Source organism: Myotis lucifugus, unplaced genomic scaffold (assembly GCF_000147115.1).
Source record: "Myotis lucifugus unplaced genomic scaffold, Myoluc2.0 scaffold_8, whole genome shotgun sequence".
Classification (NCBI taxonomy): domain Eukaryota; kingdom Metazoa; phylum Chordata; class Mammalia; order Chiroptera; family Vespertilionidae; genus Myotis; species Myotis lucifugus.
The window spans coordinates 12,293,933-12,316,462 of NW_005871056.1; the positions used below are offsets into that span (position 1 = coordinate 12,293,933).

The 22,530-nt window shown below is 45.3% G+C and overlaps 1 protein-coding gene across 1 annotated transcript in view; it reads left to right on the forward strand.

The window, feature by feature from the left end:
* Positions 1-22,530, forward strand: part of FGD5 (FYVE, RhoGEF and PH domain containing 5) — a 104,757-nt gene that overhangs the window by 59,844 nt on the left and 22,383 nt on the right. Inside the window, 5 exon segments of the mRNA XM_023749620.1 lie at positions 12,739-12,899; positions 13,163-13,319; positions 13,932-14,016; positions 15,799-15,849; positions 16,375-16,433. Of these exon segments, the coding sequence (XP_023605388.1) occupies positions 12,739-12,899; positions 13,163-13,319; positions 13,932-14,016; positions 15,799-15,849; positions 16,375-16,433 (513 nt within the window).

Sequence of the window (22,530 nt, forward strand, 5' to 3'; positions counted from 1 at the left end):
GAGGGTAGTAAAAGCTATGCTACTTTATGAGTTAGTGTCACTGTGAAAAAGAATTCTTGAAAGTTTCTCTCAATGACTTCTACTTCCATTTCATTGCACACTCCTAGTTGCAAAGGAAGCCAGGTCAACTGGAAGTCAATTTGTCAAAGCTGGGTTCAGCTCAGTGGCTGTGCTGCTTGTGTGTTCATTCTGGGGGCCCAGGCTGAAGGGGGAGCAGGTACCCTGGGGAGGCTCTTCCCATGGTGATGGCAGGAGAGCTAGTAGAAACACCAGAAGGCTCCTAAGATTCAGCTCAAAACTTGCTCTGTCCACATCCCACTGGCCAGAGCAAGTGCCGTGGCCAGCCCAAAGGCAAGGGACAGGGATATGCTCTCTCCCACAATGAGTCAATGGCAAGTGTGGATGCAGGGAGGGCGAAGATCTACAACTGTACTGCCTCTTCTACACTCTCTCATGCTTCATTTTATCTTCTTCATTGCCTCTTTAACTACCTAAAATTATCTAATTTATGCATCTGTTTGCTTGTTATGTTGTGTTTTCATTTTCATTCAGTTCCAAATACTTTCTCATTTCCCTTGTGATTTCTTATTTGACTTATGGATTATTTAAAATTATGCTGTTTAATTTCCAAATATCTAGAGTGAATTTTTTCAAATTTCATTCTGCTGCTGATTTCTAATTCTCTTGTGGTTGGAGAATGTATTTTGTGTGGTTTCAGCCCTTTTGAATTTTTTGAAATTTGAAAATTGTTTATGACCTGGCACGTCCTGGAGAATGTTCCATGTGTGTACTTGAAAAAGAATGCTATGATTTTTGAATTATCCATTGCTCCCTTCAATTTTGTCTGCTTTGCTTCATGGTTATGGGGGCTGTTTTTAGGTGCTTGTCTATGGTCTGGCTCCCTCACTGAGCTTGGAGCTTCTTGAGAGCAGAACTTGACATCCCCAGTGGATAGTGATGCTCGGTACACCAATGGTACTCAGTAAATATCTGATGAGTGAGTGGTGGTGGGGTCAGCCCTTCCAGCTGTCTTAGCATCTCTTCAGACAAAAAAATATTTTCTGAGCACTTCCTGTGTGGATACAGGGTACGTATGGAGGAATGATAAGGGGAGGTCCCTGCCCACCAGAAACTGATGGCCTATGAGAGAGATGAGCATGGAAAAAACCCATATTAATCCTGTGGTGTCCAGGGGAAGCACCTGCTTTAAGCTTCTGGGGTCTGAAAAGGATTCCCGGAGGAAACATGACTAAGTTGAGATTTGAAGGCTGGGAGGAGGTAGCCAGGTGAAGGAGCAGTGAGGAAGGCTTGCATCTGGCAAAGGAATCAGGATGTACAAAGGCCTGGAGGCCAGTTAGAGAAGGGTGTGTTGGGAACTGAAAGAAATTCAGCCTGTCTGGAATGTTGTGAGTGAGCGAGAGAACTGGGGCCAGCAAGGTATGGGGCGGACACGGAGAGCCCCATGAGGCATGTTTGGGGTTTGGGTTTTATCCCCTGAAGGCCCTGGGGAGGCTGCAGGGTGATTGCAGCAGAGGTGACAATGGACTGGAGTGTTGTAGGCAGGTTTCAGGACTAATGTGCTTGGTGATTGATGGACTGTGGGGTGCATTAGAGGGAGGGAGGGCTCCAGGCTGACCCTGGATTTCTGGCTTGCTGATTGACTAAGAAGGCAAGTGCTGGAGGGGCTCAGGTTAGGCTTGGGGAAAGATGATGAGTTCATTGTGGGTCTTGTTAAGTGTGAGAGGCTCAGGGAAGACTACCCTAGTGGTCAGCTGGGCATGGGATGTGCACTGGAAGTGACCAAATGTAGAGATGTGAACTGAAGCTCCTGGAGAGGCCCAGATTTCCCCAAGGGAGTGTGTGCCATCAGGCGAGGGCTCTCAGGTACCCTGAGGAGGAAGAAGGTGGTGCCCTGGAGGGTGTGAGCCTAGGGACTGGCAGGTTTTCATAAAGGGGCCGAAGGGACTCCGGGAGAGGTTTGGGGAGGACAGAGTGCAGAAAGGCACGGGAGGCTTCTGGGTCGAACCTGCACGCATCCCACTCACGCACCCCTGCTTTCCTCAGTGGCAGTGACCACTTGAAAGGGTGTCAGGAGAGCCCAGGACAGAGCCCGACTTCTCAGACTGCTCCGAGAAAAAGGAGATTCATTCAGAAGCCCTCCCTCATCACTCTGTGGGAGTTTCATTAGGCTGTGGCCTCAGTGCCGACATGACAGGCAGTGCCGGATCTAGCAGGACTGTTGTAATTTATGAGTTTGCCTACCTAAATTGGTGTGCCATCGGTGTGCTCCCCACCGCAGTCCCCTCTTCCCTCGCCCAGCGGCTCTTGCTCCTCATAATGGTCAGTGTCCAGTGTCTTAGATGCTGTAGAGGAGTGGGGGGCGGTGAGCATATGTTGACCTCTTATGTGTGCTTAGCAGTTTATATACATTATTTAATTGCACATAATTTGTGCTCAGTAAATATTTTCTCAGATGGCCGGATGGGCCCCAAACTGAAACTCAGAGAAGATCACTTACCCAAACTCACACAGCCAGTGAGAAGGGAGGCCAGGGCTGTTTGACTCCAGAACCCTGGATGTGGAACAGTCCGGTTAGGTGGTGAGGAGCCCCATGAGGGAGGAAACCAGTGTGACATCCCCACACAGAATGCAGTCAAGGAAGGCTTCTTGGAAGAGGGAGTTTTGAAATGGACATGAATGGACAGAAAGTAGCAACAGACCTTCCAGAGGGTAGGAGCAACAGGAATAAGTGCACAGAGGGGTGGGGTATGAGTTGTACAGGAAGTGGCCAGAGAGCGGTCTTTAGAGCGAGCCTGAATGCCACGGCCTCAGGTGTTTCAAAGAGAAGCGTAGGAGTTTGGGAGCCCTGAGGACTTGAGCAGGGAAGGTTGGTCTAGTAGGTTGAGTGGGAGGGAGTGATACTGGGGACAAAGTTTAAGCCCCAAAATGCTTGTATTTTCATTCAGTCCAGGAAAATAAATTGCTATGTGACCCTGCGAAGTCTCTTGTGCCTTCCTCCCTCACCTTGAAGTCGCTGGTGGGACTCAGACATTTTTAGCCACAGACGCTTGTCTTCAAATAAAATTTTACTGAGAACCTGGGAAGAGTGGATGAAAGTGGAGGTGCTTTGGTTCAAAGGCATATGGAGGCCAAAGTTTGGGCTCCCTTAACCCTGGGTCTCCATGGAGCACAGTGTGAAAAATATTCATCTAAATCAATGGTTCTCAAAGTGGGTCCCCAAACCAGCAGTGTCAGCATTACCTGGGAGCTGGTGAGAAATGCATATTTTTGGGCTCCCTCACAACTGCTAAATAAAAAACTCTGGGGGTGAGGTTCAGCCCTGTGTTTTATTGATCTCCCCCCGCCCTGCCCAGGAGATACGGATGGACAGTAACTTTGAGACTCACAGACAGATGATCCTGTAAGGCCCCTTCAGCATGGACTCTCTGTGATTTCCTGCCCCCAGAAGCCAGCATCCGCTAGGACACTGATTCCCAGCCCTGGTTGCACATGCGTACCTGGGAGTGTTAAAAACTACAGATGCTCATCCCACCCTCAGAGATCTGTACTTAATTGGTCCAGGGTGCTGCCCGGTCATCCAGAGTTGAAAAGCTCCCCAGATAATTCCAACTTGCACCTAAAACTGAGAACCTAGTGAAAAAGTAGCAAACATTCTTTCAGCACAGTTAGAAACAAAGCCAGGTCAACGTGAGGGTAAAATCAAAGGGAATGAGACGCATTCTGCTCTCTGCTTAGTTGGAGGGACGATAACAGAAATATTCAGAGTAAGTAAACAGCCTGACAATGCAAAATTTTTCCAAGCCATTGCTTTTCAGGCTGGGATATTTATAATCCTACCAACGGTGTGCAGTAGGTGCCCAGGAATACGCGAGGCCACAAGATAAACAGAGCACATTTTCTAAGCGCTTCTGCTTTGCTCTAGATACATAATTTTAAATAAATTAAATCAGGCATGGATATATTTTGGAGAATAATGTAAAATATGCATTAACTTTTAAGCTAAAATATGAGACTTCAGAGACATTCCGAGACCAGGGTGGCTCCCTTCAGGCTGTGACCCAACATTTCCGGAGGCTATAGGACACATGAGAGGACCTTACACTGACTGCTGAAGTAACCTAGGAAATGACCTCATGGTGGAGGTGGCATTTGAAGCAGCTTTGAAAGATAAGCAAGATATGAATCAGATTCCAAAGGGACAGAACAAAGACAGAGGCTGGAAAAGAGGAGTCATAAAAGCAGCAGTGCTCAAAGTGTGGTTCTGGGACCAGCAACAACAGCAGCACCTGGCAACTGGGGAGATAGTAAAATTATCCAGTCCCACCTTGACCTACAGAATGGAAACTCTGGGTCTGGTGAGCAATCTGTGTACTTTGAACAAGTTCGTCAAGTGACTGTGAGGCACACTTAACTTAGAGAACCACTGGTACACAGAAATGAGCAGTCAGCTGCAGAGGTAGGCTGGGCCGGCTTTTGAAGGGCCATGAACTCCAGGCCCGGGATTTCCACTTGGCCCTGAGGTCTAGACACAAATGAAGGTTTTAGAGGAGACAAAAAAGCAGTGGGGAAAAGAAGTGCTTGTTCTCTCTCCCTCAGGGGCCTCAGAGAACTGGTTTTTTAAACAAGTTTTACGTAGAGTTAAATGAACAAATCTTAAAGAGAGGGCTCCAGTTTTTAATAACTGTGTGCATTTGTAACCACCATCCTGACATAGAACATTTCCATCATGCAGAAGATGCCTCTCATGCCCCTCCTCAGCCAGTCACTCCCCAGAGGTTGCCACTATTTTGCCTTCCATCCCATTCCATTGGGTTAGCCTGTTCTTGAAACTCATATGAATAGAATCATGAATTATGTATTCTTTTGTGTTTTGTGTCTGGTGTCTTTAGCTTAACTTAATGTGCAAGATTCATCCAGATTTTCATATATATATATATATATATATATATATATATATATATATATTCTTTTGTATGGATATACCATAGTTGGTATATCTATCCTTCTGTTAATGATTATTTATTTGAGTTGTTTCTAGTCTGGGCTATTACAGGCAGATCTCAGAGATATTGCAGGTTCAGTTCTTCACTATTGCAGTAAAAGTGAGTTATAATCTTTGCTGGTGGAGGGTTTTGCCTTCCATTTGAAAAAAAAAATCTGTAAAAGTGTATTAAAGCAAAGCCCAGGTATGCCTGTATAAGGCTGTTATATCTTTTAAGGAACATATGCACTCATTTCTCCTCAGTATTTTACCTTGGAGTGGAATTGATAGGCCATAAATTTGGCTTTATTATAAACTGCCAAATAAGTTTACAAAGAGGTTGAAGAAATATATACTCCCACACTGAGGCGTGGGAATACAACTTATTCCTCAGGCTTACCAGCTTATTGGTATTGCCAGTCTTTTTACTCACGGCCATTCTGGTGATTGTGCAGTGGTTTCTCACTTTGGTTTTAATTGTCATTTCCCTGAAGATTAATGAAATTGAATATTTTTCCTTCTGTTTATTAACCATTTGGAAATCCTTATTTGAAAAGTGTCTTTTGCTTCTTTTTAAATTGGGTTGCCTGTCTTTTTCTTATTGATTTGTAGGAGTTCTTTACATATCCTGGACACAAGCTCATTTTCAGACATGTGTATTGTGAACATCCTCCCAGTCTGTGCCTTCCCTATTCAATTTTTTAACAGCTTAATTGATATATAAATTTCATACCATCCAATTCAGCCATTTAAAGTATAAAATTCAATGGTTTTTAGTATGTTCAGAGTTGTGCAATTATCACCACAATCATTCTCATCACCTCCAAAAGAATCCCCATCCACCTGAGGTAGCACTCTCCTTCCCCCCACCCACTCCAAGCCCTGTGCATCTACCAGTCTTGTTCTGTCTCTATTAGATTGGCCTCTATTCTGGATATTTCAGATAAAGGGAATTATGTAATTTGTGGTCTTTTGTCTTTGGCTTCTTTTACCTAGCATAATGTTTTTAAGGTCCATCTATGTCATATGTAGCATCTAACAGTACTTCATTCCTTTTCATGGCTAAGTAATATTCCATTGTGTGGCTAGATCACATTTTGTTTATCTGTTCATCACTGGATAGACATTTGGGTTCTTTCCACTTTTTTATTATTTTGAGAATGCTGCTATGAACATTTATGTACAAATTCTTACATGAATATATGCTTATCATTCCCTTGGGTACATACCTAGGAGAGCAATTGCTGGATCACATGGTAACTTTTTAACCTTTTGAGGAACTGCCAGACTGTTTCCAAGTGGCTGCACCATTTTACATTCCCACCATCGTAATGTGAGGGCCCCATTTTCTCCACTTCCTTTCAGTGCTTGTTTTTATATGTATGTCTTTTTTAGTGGTATCTCATTGTGGTTTTGATTTTAAATTTTCCTAATGACTAATGATGTTGGGCATCTTTTCATGTGCTTCTTGGTCATTTGTATACTTTCTTTGGAGAAATGTCCCTTCAAATCCTTTGCCCATGTTTAATGGGTTGTCTTTTTATTATAATTCTGTATAGAAGTCACTTGTCAGATATATGATTTGCAAATATTTCCTCCCATCCTGTAGGTTGTCTTTTCACTCTCTTGATGGTGTCTTTTGAACCACAAAAGTTTTTAATTTTTAATTTCTCTGAAGCCTAATTTCTCTATTTTTCTTTTGTTGCTTGTGCTTTGTTGTCACATCTAAGAAAGCTTTGCTTAGCCCCAAATCACCAACATTTACTCCCATATTTTCTTCTAAGAGGACCAAGCACCCAGCACCCCTGGGAGAGGGAGTTTAAGCTCTTCCATTTAAGTCTTTGATTTTGAGTTAATTTTTGTATATGATGTAAAGAAGGAGTCCAACTTGATTATTTTGCATGTGAATATCCAAATAGCTCAGCACCATTTGTTAAAAAGACGATTTTTCCCCATTGCATGCTTTTTGGCATCCTTGTTGATAATCACTTGATCATAATGTGAAGGTTTATTTCTGGATTCTCAATTCTATTCCATTGGTCTATATGTCTGTCCTCATGCCAAGACCACACAGTCTTGATTCCTGTAGCCTTATAGCAAGCTTTGAAATCAGGAAGTGTGAGCACTCCAACTTTGTTCTTTGTCAAACTTGTTTTGGCTCTTCTGGGTCTCTTGCACGCCCATATGATTTTTAGGACCAACTTGTTAATTTCTGTTAAAAAGGCATTTGGGATTTTGATAGAGGTTGAGACGAGTCTGTATATCAAGTTGGAAAGTGTTGACCTCTTAACAATATTAAGTTGTGAACATGGGACATCTTTCTATTTACTTAGGTCTTTAATTTCTTTCAACAGTGTTTTGTTGTTTTCAGAGTACAGGTTCTATGCTTCTTTGTTAAATTTATTCCTAAGCATTTTATTTTTTTTCATCTTACCACTTTTAAAATGATTTTAACCTTTTATTTAAAAATAATTTCAATTTTACAGAAAAGTAACAAGAGTAAGAGTAGTACATTGAACAATCAAATTCCCCTTTTCTATATTCATCTTTTAACATGAAGTCCAAATTATATATTTTTTTGTATAGTTAGTACTATTTGTAGACATTTTTTTGGTCAATATTTTTTTCAGTGCTTTCTAGAGAGAGTGGAAGGGAGGGAGGGAGAGAGGAGAGAGAGAGGGGGAGGAGAGAGAGAGAGAGAGAGAGAGAGAGAGAGAGAAAGAGAGAGAGATATCAATGTGAAAGAGACACATTGACCAGCCACCTCCATGCTCACTGACCCAGGCCAGGGATCAAACCTGCAACCCAGGCACATGCCCCCCACTGGGAATCGAACCCACAACCTCTCGGTGTGTGGGCTGACACCCTAACCACTGAGCAACACCTTTTACATTGTAAGATGTCTGTGCATGCCCACAGAGAATTATTTTCAGGGTTTCAAAGTACCCTTTAGTGGTTGACCCGGCCTAGTGAAGTTGTGTCCCCTGTACAGCTCAGGGCTTGCCAAGGCGTTTGTGACATGGGGGTCATGGTTGAGGTTGGTGTGTGTTTGGCCAAATGGGATCCCAGTGGATCCACTTGACTTTTGGCAGTGACATCAGTAGTTTAACCACCTCCAAGGACATTGTGTCTACCCACTAACTGTTCAGCCCAGAGAACAGGGATGCTGTGTCACCCAGAAAACTCAATAGTGGGTTTGGAGAAGGGGAACGGATTCAGGGGACAAGGCCCCTGAATGTGAGCTCCCCTCTTCTACTGCAAGCAAGCCCATTGTTCCTGAGAGCCCTGTCTGAGCCACCAATAGAAGGAAGACTTGGCGTGGGGCAATGGGAAGAGCTAGGGTTTTGGAATCAGGCTGATTTGGGCTCAGTCTTGCCATCTTGGTGGCGTTGGATAAGTTGCTTAATTTCTCCGGACATAATTCCCTTACTGGTAAAATGGAAATAATAATAATGCCAAAGCGATAGGCTTCTTGTGAGGATGAAATGAGAAAAGGAGTGTACAGTGTTGAGCATGCAGCGGCTCACATGGCATGTGTCCTCAGCAAGTGTCAGCTGTTGTCATTTGTTGAGCACCTTCCTTGGGCTGGGTTCTAGGGATACAGAGATAAGTACCACCCAGTCTAAGGAGAAGGAAGGCACAGAGGAAGTATTCCTAAAACACGACAGAAGGCAGTCTGCACAAACCCTGTGAAGAAGGTATTCGTACTCCCATTTCACAAAGGGGGAAATTGAGGTTCACGGAGATGAAGGGACTTGCCCAGGGTCACCCATAGGGGTATGTCTAGGTAGAGGATTCGTTTGTTTTCTGAAGCCCTATAAGGTTGCAGCAGGGACTCCACAAAGAGCTGGGGAAGCAAGTACGATGAGAGGGTGGACTGGTTCAGGAAGGCCTCGGGTTCAGAGGGGTTTGGATTGAACCCTGCAGGCATTGGAGCCAGTCAGTTCTTCCTCCTTATTGTCTCTAGTCCCTCCACTCTCTCTGTCCCCTTAGCCAGACTCTGGTCCAGTTTCGAGTCTTGAACTCTCTCCTGCTCTCCTAGAATGGCCGCCTCACTGGTCTCGCTCCCATTTTGGCCACCCCCAGTTTCTCCCAACAGAGTGAACTTTCTAAGCGTCTGATCACATTGCTCCCTGCTTAGCTCTAGTCAATAGTTTCCCCATCACCCTAGGATGAAAGACAAGTCCCTTGAAACGTTTTCAGGGCCATGTAGGATGGGACCCCTGCCTGACCCTCCAGCATCAGCATGTTCCAGTCCCGTGCACTTCTTTCAAGGGTCCATATACCCCGACACACTGCACCCAAACTCACTCAACTCCTCAGTTCCTCCTCCACTTCAGGGCCTTTGCGCATCGCTGCCCCCTCTACCTGGAACACTCCCCCTCTTGTCCCAGTGTAGGCGTTACCTCCCTGGCAGGCCTTCCCAGAGCTAAGCCAGGTCTGCCTCGTAGGGACTGCCATGGCCCCTTGCTTTCCCACCACAGCACATACACCCCTGCGTTGAAATGACCTCTTTACTCATTTCTTTTCCCCCAGATTACAAACTCTTTGAGGGCAGAACTGCATCTCTCCTGCTCCCACTCTCTCCCAAGGCTTGATGCAGAGCAGGCATTCAGTATATTTGTTGAATGAGTGAGGGGATGAGGGCCGGGGATCTTCCAACGCCTTCCTGCCTGGGAGATGGGTGCCAGGACCCCCCGGGGCGATGGTGGGTCAGAACTACTGAGGGAGCAGAAACTCTCAGGGAGTGATGGATGGTGTGGCTGGCACTCAGCGCTTCCAGCTGATGCATGAGTTTTAAGAACGGATGTATGTGGCGATTCTGATTATGCTCCAGTTTTTTAAATGAGTCACGTTGATGATGGCCATCCTGCCCATTGGGACTGAGTCAATTTAGTGAGAATTAATTACAGACAAGAAACCAGCTTGCAGAGCAGTTAATATTGAAACTCCCTGGAGTATGATGCAAATGCAACCGTCAGTCCTGTCTTTGCTTGTCCTTCTCTCCCGCTCCCTGCCCACCCCCTTTCTGTGGTGCTCAGGGCCTGGGCATCGGGATGACTGGATTCTAATCTTGGCTTCCCCATGACTCACTCTCCTTTTCTGTTAAATAAGGGTCCGGCAATCCATCAATTAGCAAGCATTGAATCGCTCCTTCTCTGTCACATACTCTGCTGGACCTGAGAAACAGCAGGAAACAAAACAGACATGGTCCTGCTCTGAAAATGTCATGTCTAAAATATAATCATAACTGCCTCAAGGACAGCACTGTACAGTTTTAAACATCAGGACGCACTCCCAGCAGCCTCATGCTATACGGTTATCCCCATGTTACAGGTGAGGAAACTGAGGCTCAGATAGGTTACAGTTTGCCCACAGTCATTCAGCTACTCTTGTGCTATAGTTAGGCTTGAACCCGGCCAATGAGAGAATATGTTGAAAGTCCTCTGTCAATCAGCTGCCCAAGCGAGAGGGGTTATTGTCCTCATCAGGATGTTTTCTTTCTTCCTCGGGGATGCCAGGGCTGAGAAGACTCTGCTGGGCTGGAGGCTGGATCCTAAACATGGAGACTCACAAGGAAAGAATGGGAGGGTCCTCTTGCTCCCAGGTCAACAGAGAACCCCCCTCCCCGCAGATTCAGAATGATCCCGTGTCCTAGAGCCATCTGTGGCCAGAAATAAGAACTAAACACCACCTCCCTACCTAGCAGCCCTCTTGTAATTCACACTTTCTCTGCCTTCTGAAATGTGCTTTCAGGAAGGGCTATGGTTGCTCAGATACAATGAGATTTATTTCTAATTATAGTTCAAGCATGTGGCTTCCACTGAAGGACACACATGCCTTCAGCCCAGAGAATCTATCCATTAGTTACAGACTCAGCCCCAAGAGTTTCTGACCTTCGTGATGGGCCAGAGGTTCCCCAAGACCTTCGAGTTTTACCAGTCCGGGGCTGGTGAGGGCCAGCCTCAGCAGGAACCAGCTCATCCTCCCTCCTTGGGACTACAGGCTAGGGTGGGCCGCCCTCCCCTTATCCTCCCTCGATTCCTGGCAGAGCAGGTTGCCGAAGCAGGAGGTCAGCGCAGGACAGGATGAGGTGTTCAGGAAGTGAGACCTTTGTAACCTCCACATCTGCTATCCTGTATGACAGCACAGGCAGCCTCTTTATAGACGATGGAGGGGCATGGATCTCCTGCCTTTCATGTTCCCTGGCTCACTCCCTGTCAGTCCCTCCCTTCCACCCCCTCCCCCCCCCCCCCAGTCTCCTGCTCTCGCTCTGTCATTTCTCATTTTTTCTTTATCTCTTTCCACCTTTCCCTCTCTCTGCTCCAACCCCACCTTCTGCCCTTTTTCCTAGCCTTCTCCTGTCACCACTAGATCTCTCCCTCTCCTGCACTCCTTTTCTGTGTGGGAGAAGACTAGGAAGACTCCTTGGAGGAAAGGCTGCCCATCCTCTCAGGCACTTTCCCCTTTTAGATCTCTACATAGAGACCTTTCTAGCAGTAAAGACTGTTCAGCAATGGAATTTACTGTCTTGCTCAGTAATGTGTTCCCTGTCAGGGAGGCAGTCAAAAAAGGCAGAGTGGCCTGAATGTTGGAAAAGAGATTTGACCTTCCTGATTTAGGCTGGACCACGTGACCCTAATACTGAGGTTTTCCCAATATGTATTTCTCCATAATTCAAGTTCATTTCAGGATATCTCCTGTATTTAAAGCTACAGACCTGAGCCTCATGCAAAAGCAGTTGTATTTAAAGATAAAGTATTTTTGATGTGAGAAAGTTTTGCATTCTTTATCATTTGAATGTTTATTAAATTTAGTTTGCTATTTAAAGTAATTAATCGTGATACAGAAATTTTAGAAAACAGAGACAAGAAGAAAAAAATTATTCCTAATTCCATGCTTCTGACAACAGCCACTGTTTTCATTTCACTCCATTTCCTTTTAGCTTTTTTCTTTGTTCATTTTTTTACACAACCGTGTTCGGGTGAGAAGACAACTTTGTATCCCTTCTTGATTTCTTAGCGCCAGGACATGAATATTTCACATAGTCACCATCTGCATCATTTTTAATGACTACTTGATATGCCATGGAGTGGATGCCTATGACTTCTTAAGACTTTGTTGTGAAATGACACAGTGCATGAATCTCTTCAAAGATGGCTCATTGTTAAGAAAAGCTTTATCTTTCTTCAGAGAAGGAATTACCCAACTTCTCATGCACCTTGTAAAAGAAGAGCATGCACCCAAGTTCCCACAAGGGAGGAGGTGGAATGAACCTGCTTTAAGCCCTACTCCAGTGGTTCTCAACCTTCTGGCTCTTTAAATACAGTTCCTCATGTTGTGACCCAACCATAAAATTATTTTCATTGCTACTTCATAACTGTAATGTTGCTACTGTTATGAATCGTAATGTAAATATCTGATATGCAGGATGGTCTTAGGCGACCCCTGTGAAAGGGTCGTTTGACCGCCAAAGGGGTCGCGACCCACAGGTTGAGAACCACTGCCCTACTCTGTGCTGGGAGTCGTGTTGGGTGCTCATTAGGCATCAGTTACCTGTGTTCACAGGTGTGTTGTCAGCCCTGTTTTACAGGTGAGGATGCTGGGGTCTGAGACACTGGTTTAAGGTCCCAGCTGTCCGTCTGTAGGCCAGGGCTCCAAAGCCGCAAGGGAACTGCCAGGGAGGACGGGCTCAGTCCTATCAACCCGTGGGTAACAGGCCTTTGGGGTTTCAGGATTTCCATGGAGCTGTTGTGAGGGCCTTGGATGAAATGGACCAAGAGGGCAAGGACACATTGGCCAGGGAGGAGCTGAGGCGTGGCCTGAGCGAACTCCCAGCCATCCTCAACCTTCATCAGGGGATCCTGGAGGAGCTGGGAGAGAGGCTGCTGCACTGGTGAGCAGTCCCCGGACTCCCGCCCCGACCTCTGTTGCTCTAGGGGGTTGGGGGGTTAAGAACCCCACCACGTGAAATGGTGTCTCCATTTGACAGATGTGGAAGTCGAGACACAAAGGTGTGTGATCGTTTGCCCAAAGTAAAACAAGTGTGGGAGGGTCAAGCTGGGGTCCTCACCAGGGGAGTGACTCCAGCTCTCACGTCCAGCACTGTGCTGGTCACAAGGCTGAGTTCTCGCTGTCCTGTCCCCCTCCCGGCTGCAGGGAGGGCCAGCAGAAGGTGGCCGATGTCTTCCTGGCTCGGGAACAGGAGTTTGACCACCATGCCGCTCACATCCTGCAGTTTGACAGGTATCTAAGTCTGCTCGCTGAGAACTGCCTCCATTCTCCCCGGCTGGCAGCTGCTGTCCGTGAATTTGAGGTGGGTCCCTTGGTCCTCTGAGAACCTGCTGTAAGGATATAGGGGTGGAGCTGGGAGGGTATGGCTAAAAGCAAATCAGTGGGGCTTCTAGATCAGTCTGCAGCTGGGGGACAGAGGGGTGGAGAGGGTGACCCAGCAAGAGGAAGAACCCAGAAGATCCCCTGTTGGACAATCAATGACAACTCAGTGAGCCACAGCCACAGCAAGGGTTTAAGTGGCCCTTCTTCGGTCCCAGTAGAAAAGCACAAAGTAAGGTGGAGCACCAGCCATTTGAGTGACCAACAAATGGCCACCAACTGGGGATCCAGTTATTGGGCAGAAAAATGCAGTGCTTTTTTCTATTACTAACACTAGATGCACAGCTGGGACTGCAAGAGGCATATGACTGAGTGTAGCACAGAGTGCGAGCCTAAGGAATGAACTGTCACAGTGGGGTGGTGCTCATCTGGGAGGCCTTCCTGGAGGAGGGGGAACTGGTTTAGAGATGGTGGAAGCTCAGATTGGCCAGGAAGAGGTGTGGCTAGGACAGTGCAGGTGGGATTCAGGAGCCCAGTTCCTGAAGGCCAGGGTCCCTGATGGAATTTTGTCCTCCCCGTCTCTTGGGAACTGCAGAGTCAGCAAGGAGGCGGCCAGAACGTGAAGCACAGGCTGCTGCGGGTGGTTCAGCGCCTCTTCCAGTACCAAGTGCTCCTCACAGGTGGGCCCCATGGGAGGTCAAGGTGCACTGAGACTGTGGGGAGGGAAGGCCCCTGAGGAGGGGTGGGGTGATGATGGCAAGATGTGTGATGGTAACCTCTCCTCCCACCCTGGCAGGAAGGGGTGGGGGAGGACTGCTCTCAGTTCCTGCTCCCTGCCTCTCCAGAGGGACCAGACCCTGCCACCACCTTCTCTCCAGCTGAGCTTTGGACCCTGTGCTGTCACCTTGGGAGCCGCACTTCAGGGGCCACCTCTTGTGTCTTCCTCCAACCTCTCCCATCCTAAACACAAACTCACACTTTCCCGAGTTCTTCATTTCCTCCCTGTCTTAGTGGGTGGCTGGTTTCCTAAAGCGGTTCTTATCACCAAAGTCCTCCTTGTGGCTGAATCAGTGGCATTTCCCACCTGGGACCTTCTGGCTCTCTCTGTGGCTTTGTCACTGACCACCTCCTGCTTCTCCAGCCCATCCATCCTGGGACCTGGGACATACTCTCTCCCCTGCCTCTTTCTGACTGCTCCATCATCTCTGATAACAACCTTTCTTCCTCCACTATCCCATAAATGTTTGTGTCTCTTGGAAGTCAGTCCTAGGTCCTCTTTCTTTCCCTCTCTACAAATTCTTCCCAGGAAATGTCATCCTCTTTCCCTTCCTCCACCTGCCAGAAACACACACACCTCTGTCCAGAGCTCCAGACCCATTTACTCAGTTGCCTCTTAAGTGGAAAAGACCCCTCGCCTGGGGAACCGACATTCCAGTGGGTGAGATAGACTCACACCTAGCAATATGCATGTACATCCAAGTAGTGACCAAGGCTGTAAGAAAAATACATTAGAGCCAGGAGACAGAATTCATTCATCTAATTCAACAAATATTTATTGGGCATCCACTGTGTCCCAGGCCCTGTGCTAAATGCTAGAGATATAGCAGTGAATTAAGCAGCCAAACTTTATAACACTGTGGAGCTTATCCTCTAGACCCGTGGTCGGCAAACCGCGGCTCACGAGCCACATGTGGCTCTTTGGCCCCTTCAGTGTGGCTCTTCCACAAAGTACCAAGTGCAGGCGCGCACGTACAGTGCGATTGAAACTTCATGGCCCATGCGCAGAAGTCAGTATTTTGTGGAAGAGCCACACTCAAGGGGCCAAAGAGCCGCATGTGGCTCGCGAGCCGTGGTTTGCCGAGCAGCACTTTGCCGACCACTGCTCTAGACCACTTTGAGGAGGTAGCATTTCAGAGATCTCAGCAGAGTGAGGACATGAGCCCTATGAAGATCTGGAAGAAGAAAGTACGAGGTAGAGGGACTACTGAGTGCAAAGGCCCTGGGGTAAGAAGGAGCTTGTCATGTTCAAGAAACAGCAAAAAGCCAGCACTCCCAGAATGAATGAGTGACTTAGAGAGGCAGCTGGAGCGAGGCCAGCCTGTGTTGAGCTTTGTGAATAAGAATGTGTTAAAACATCACCCTCTACTGTGTTGACAGTCACGTCTGTCTCCCCCAGACATGTGCTTCTTAGAGGCAGGCTCTCACCTTGCTTGTGTCTGTACCCTGAAGGCACAGCACAAAGTCAGGCACACAGCAGTCGCTCATGAGAGAACGACTAGTCGTGGCAGTGGTGCTGGTGGCAGTCCTGAAGGCCTGGTTTTGTGGTGGTATCGTGGTGTGATGGGGCTAACACGGGTGACAGAGTGGACACCCCATGCTTCGGAAATGTTTCTTCCACCTCTGGAGAGAGAGGGGCTGGCTCGCCAGGGCAAACTGACTCCTGGCTCTTGTTCTGCCTGCAGACTATTTAAACAACCTTTCCCCGGACTCCGCTGAGTATGATAACACACAGGGTAAGTCCAGCATGAACCCAGAGGGGGGGACAGTCCTGTTTTGCCCCCACTCTGGACTCTACATCAGTCTAGGCTCGGGACATAGTCCCCTCCCCACCAGCTGGGGGTGCAGTGACATGAAGCTTCTAGGGCTTCTAACGTGACCCCCTCTTCACCTCAACACGGGACTCCCCAGGATGGGCTCTGGTCCAGTCAGGAGGAGAAGGGGCTAACAGGCTTGGTTATGAGAGGAGGCAATGCCACATCTAAAACACTCACTGTGTCCCTGTTTCCTCCCTATTCTGTGTGGCTGCCCATGTGACCTGCCACGTGGTCAAATACTGATACGTGGCACAGCTAGGGTTGGGTCTGTGACCTCACCCAGACATGGGAAAAATTAGTGCCACCCACTTACAAGGCCCTGAAAATGCAGTGATCTCAGGAGGTGGAGTGGGGAGGGGAGAAGACAGGCAAGAGGCGAGGATGGTGGCAACTAGACTGGCCCTCCCCAGAAGGCCCAGCTGTCTCCTCTGCTTCCCTCCTCAGGCGCGCTGACCCTCATCTCCAAAGTCACAGACCACGCCAACGAGAGCATGGAACAAGGGGTAAGTCCAGCCTCGAGGCTCCTTCTGTGGGGTACAGGTCCAGGACTCCCTCATCCATGTCCACGTCTGCCTTGGAGTACAATTTATGTACTATACGTAGCATATGTTTAAAGTGTACAATTAAATAAGACTTGATGTTTGTGTGTACCTGTGAAACCATCTCCATGATTAAAATGCTGAACATATCCATGGCCCCAAAAAGTTTCTTTGTACCCCTGTATCATCCTTATCCCCAACCCCTAGGCAACCACTGGTTTGCTCTCTGTCACTATAGATTAGTTTTCATTTTCTAGAATTTTATAAAATAGAATTATTCACCATGTACTCTTTTTTGTCTGCCTTCTTTCACTCCTTTATTGGATATTTGATATACAGATATTTTCTCCCAACCTGTGGCATGTCTTTTCATTCTCTTAGTAGAGTCTCTGGAAGACCAGAAGTTCTTAATTTTGATAAAAAGCCCACTTTATTATTTTAATTTCTTTTATGGATCATGATTTTAATGTTATATCTAAGAAATCTTTGCCTCACTCAAGGTTACAAAGTTTTTCTATTCTGGTTTTTATATTTTAGAAGTTTTCTAGTTTTGAATTTTACATTTAGGTCTCTTAATCCATTTTAAGTTTATATTTATGTACTAGGGGCCTGGTGCATGGATTTGTGCACTGGTGGGGTCTCTCAGCCTGTCCTGCAGGGATCGGGCCGAAACTGGCTCTCCGACATCCCCCAAGGGGTCCCGGATTGCAAGAAGGTGCAGGCCAGGCCGAGAGACCCCACCAGTGCACGAATCCGCGCACTGGCCTCTAGTATGCATATAAGATCTTTGGTTAATCTCTTCCCACCCTTCCCCCTTCCCTCTGAGATTCATCAGTCTGTTCCATGTTTCCATGCCTGTGCGTTGAGTGTCTGCCTCCTGCTGATCAGTGCGCGTCACAGCTACCGGTCGAATGGTCGCTTAGGCTTTTATATCTATAGATGGTATGAGATTTGTAAATTCATGCTTTTACATGTAAGTATCTAATTGTTCCAGCACTATTTTTTTTAAAAGACTGTCCTTGAACTCAAACCTGCCTTAACCCACCAGGCCAGACTTCCTTGTGCACATCATAACCACAACCTCACACATACTCTTGTACGAACATGCATTTGTATGCCAACATGCTCCTCACATGATACACCTAAGCTCACGTAGGGAACATTTTTTTCTGATTTCTACATTTGGGTATTTCTTTTTTTATTACCTCAACCATGAGGTGTGTCATTCAGTGTACGCATGGGGCTTGGGGTTGGTACGAATGCCCAACTCCAGTGTTAGACAGCATTTACAGCAATGACAGCTCCTTCAAGGACTAATCAGAGGTTTGATCAGAGGATGAATGCACCTGGCTTCTAGCTGCAGTTACTCAGACCAAGCCTCAGGAGGTTCCCTAGAAGAAAACTCAGATATCTGGCTAACAAGGTCAGGCTTTTGAGACTTGAAATCAAATTGTCCATTGATTGCCTCTTCTCCACAGCATAGAAGTAAAATATCTCCCTCCAGAATAGAGTGAGGAGACATGTATGAGTATGGACTCTACCATTTTCACCTTTTTTTAAATCCTCACCCGAGGATATTTTTTCCATTGATTTTTAGAAAAAGTGGAAGGGAGGGAGGAAAGGGTAGAGATAAATAGATAGGTAAATTATATATATATATATATATATATATATATAGAGAGAGAGAGAGAGAGAGAGAGAGAGAGAGAGAGAGAGAGAGAATTCATGTGAGAGAGATACATCGATTGGTTGCCTCCCACATACACCCCGACTTGGGCTGAGGATCTACCCTGCAACCCAGCTACATGATCTCGACTGGGAATCAAACCTGTGACTCTTTGATGTGTGGGCTGACGTTCTAACCACCATGCCATGCCTGCCAGAGCTCACCTTCATTTTTTTTAATATACTTCATTTTTTACAAATCTTTTATTGAGGTAAAATATAGGGTGTTCCAAAAAATGTATACACACACTTTGAATAATTATAAAGGCAGTGTTTATTAAAATACATTTCATTTTCAGAATTGAGCTATCAGCTGTTAAAGTGTGTATACATTTTTTGGAACACCCTGTATACATAACAAAAATTTTGCTATTCTAACAATTTTTAACCACATAGTTCAATGGCATTAAGAACAGTCACATCATTGTGCAGCCATCATCACCATCCATCTCCAGAATGTTTTCCCCCTTCTCCAAGTAAAACTCCATTCATATTAAGCACTAACATCCCATTTCCCCTCCCCTCCCCCCAGTGCCTGGAAACACCATTCTACTTTCTGAATAGTCTTTATTTTTTAGAAAAAATTTAAATTTAGCAGAAAATTTGAGAAGATAGTACATAGAGTTCCAATGTATTCCACACACAATTTCTCTATTATTAATACAGTGGGGCCTTGACTTACGAGTGTCCCGACTAACGAGTTTTTTGAGATACCAGCTGTCTCTCCGCCGATTTTTTGCATTGAGTTGATAGAGTAATTTGAGTTAACGAACGAATTAAACTCGTAAGTCAAGGCCCCACTGTATATTAATATGGTACATTTGTTATATTAAAGAACCAATATTGATAACATATTATTAACTAAGGACCATAGTTCATTCAGATTTCCTTAGTTTTTGCCTAATGTCTTGTTCCAAGTTCCCATCCAGGTTATCATTTAGTCATATTGTCTCGTTAGTCTTCTCTTAACAGTTTCACTGACTTTCCTTACTTTTTAAAAAATATATTTTTATTGATTTCTAAGAGGAAGGGAGAGGGAGAGAGAGATAGAAACAACAACAATGCAAGACAATCATTGATTGGCTGCCTCCTGCACACCCCCAACTGGGATCGAGCCTGCAACCGGGCATATTTTCTTGACCAGAATCGAACCCGGGACCCTTCAGTCCACAGGCCAACGGTCTATCACTGAGCAAACTGACTGAGCTGACTTTCCTTACTTTTGATGACCATGACAAATTTGGAAACTCCTATTCATGTATATTGTAGGATGTCCCTCTTTTGGAATTTGTTTTTCTCATGATTAGACTGGGTTTGTGATTTGGGGGTGGGGACGGGGGGAATAAAACATGGAAATAAAGTACCACTTTCATCAAATCCCTATGAAGGATACATGCTAAGCAACATGATTTGTGACTTGATGTTGACATTGATCGCCTGGCTGAGGTAGTGTTTGTCAGGTTTCTCCACAGTAAAGTTATACACACATACTCACCACCGTGTCCATACTCTTTGGAAGAAAGTCACAATGAACAGCCCACATGTAAGGAATGGGAGTTATGCTCTCTCTCCTTAAGGGCAGAGTAGAGTATCTACCTAAACTGGGATTCTTCTGCATGAGAGAGTTGTCTCGTCTCCTTCATTTGTTAATGTATTCATTATAAGCAAATAAATCATTTATAGCAGTTAGGACTCATGGGTATTTGCTTCATATTTTGGGTTATAATCTCATACTGCTTTATTTATTTTACTTATCAAATTGTTCCAGTGTTGGCTATTTGGAGCCCTTTCAGTTGGTTCCTGTACCCCTTTCACGTACCCCCATGCATATGTGTTTGAGTACTTTTTTTTTTAGCACTTTCTTACTTTCTGGCACTACAAGGTACTCCAGGATCATCTATTATATTTTCTGCCCTAGTCTTAGAATCATCCATTTCTCCAAGGCACCCTGGTTTCTTTAATGGTATTAGAAACCAAGATCTGGGCACTAGGTATGCTCATTGCTACTGGAATATTGTTTTATTTATGTCATCTTAGCTGACAGAGCAAAGAAATATATGTGTATGTACAGTTGACGCTTGAACAACATGGGGGCTAGGGGCACCAACCTCTCATGCAGTTAAAGTTCTGAGTATAATTACAATCGGCTTTCTGCATACACAGATTCCCAACCGCACATTGACTCTTGAACAACATGGGTTTGAACTGCATGGTTCAATGGAAAGAATTCCATATAACCATCTACATTAAGCTAAACAGAAGTTCTTACTGATGTCTCCAATTCTAATCGTTACTGCATCAGTGGATCATTCCCTTGCTTATCTGTAAATTTCCACACAAAAGTGAAAAACCTAATTCCCATCATTCATCATCCATTTACTTAATTGGTCAGTTTACCAATTCTTGAAAGATATTTTTTCCTGGGTATAGAAATCTGAATGGACCATTTTTTCTTTCAATACTTTTAAAATGCCACTCCACTGTCCTATGGCCTGCATAGTTTCTGATATGAAATCTGCTGTAATGGTGATATTTCTCTTTTTTATGTAATGTGTTTCTTTATTCTAGCCTTCAAAATCTTCTCTTTAAATTTGACTTTTAGAAGTTTGACTATGATGTCTAAGTATGTGTGATTTTAGGAGCTTGGGTGCTTCCTAGATCAGTGATTTGTTGTAATTCACTAATACCATTTTTTAAAATTAGTTTACCTTTCACTTACAGTTGACATACAATATTATGTTTCAGGTGGTCATTCATTACTTTTGGAAATTTCTCTTGGTTGCTCTTTTTTTTTTATTTCCCCCCAGCACTTTTTTTTTCCCTTTGTGTTTCAGTTTGGTTAATCTCTGCTTACCTAACTCCAAGTTCATTGATTTATTTTCCTCATATATGTAGTTTGTTGCTAAACCCATCAAAGGAATTCTTCATATGTGACGCCATAATTTTCATTTTTAATATTTCCACTTGACTATTGTATAGTTTCCATTTCTGCTGAAATTCTCCATGTGTTCATGCATGCTGTCCTTCTTTTCCACTAGCTCCTTGAACATATCAATCATACTTACTCTGAAGTCCTTGTCTGATGATTCCAACATCAATGCCACCTCTCATGATTTTGTTGAATGCTTTATCTCTTGAATATTAATTGGGGTTCTTTCTGGCTTTTTGTAGTGTTTGGTTGAATACCAAACATTATGTGTAGAAGAACTGTAAAGACTGAGGGAAATATCTATCCCCAGAAGTGAGTGTGCCTATTATTATTATTATTATTATTATTATTATTATTATTATTTTGTCATGCTGTTATGGGGGCAGTAGGAGTTGGGTCAATCCAGTAAATGAATTGGGTTTGGGTTTTTTGTCACCATTGTCACCTTCAGCACCCCATAGATTTCATGCTCCTCTAGAAGGGGACTGTTGTTACCTGAAGTGCCAGAGAGTTTTTCTTATATTCCTGCTGTCTTGTCAGCTTTCAGCAGCTCCTGTGGACAGAAGGGACCTCTCCCGTGCTCTTGCCCTTTCTTGAGGTAGACTACTGTTTCCTGTTACTCAGTGTTAGGCTCATAAACCGTGGCTCTTCAGGACAAGCCTCAGTCTCAGCAGGGCCTGGGGGCCGGACTCTCAGCATTCCTGCCCCTCCCCTACATGGCAGCCATGTACCTGTGGCAGGTCTTGGAGGTTCCTGCCTTGTACTGTTGTGCCATCCTGGACCCAAGGAGTTATGCCCCCCTCTTCTGGGGACAGACAGCATTTGTTTTACCACCAAAGGCAGGGAGCCGGCTCTTCCTGGCCCCCTGGCCTCCCCCAGTCTTCCTGTGAGCATCTGGTGGAAACTTCTGGAAAAGAGCTTGTAGGTGTTTCTCCTGCCTGGCCCTCCATGTTATTCTGAACTGCCCCACCAGCCCACACTTGACCTTTAAGAAACCATAAACATTTTAGCTGCTTTCTATTGTGTGCCAACCACCTCTTCCCTCCTGTGTGTCCCAAAGGCATGACGGTTGGTATCTCTGTGGAGGGGCTTGTCAGTCTTTGGAATTTCATTCATTTGGTTGCCTTGTGACCTCAGCTCCCCAGGAAGCCTAAGAAGAGTTACGATTTTGTCGATTGTCTGTTTTTTTTCTCACTGTTATGGTGGGCATTGTTTTCTTGCAGCCTTCTACATCATCAGTGGAAATGGAACAACTACCAAACATTTCTAATGTGTAGAATTTTATGCCCAAAACTATGAACAGTGTCAAGGCCTTTTCAGGGCAATTTCTCTGCACACAACTTTTACCTCTAGTTGACTTTAGAACCTGACCCTGTGTGAGGTTCAAGGGGCACCTGCTTGTTATTC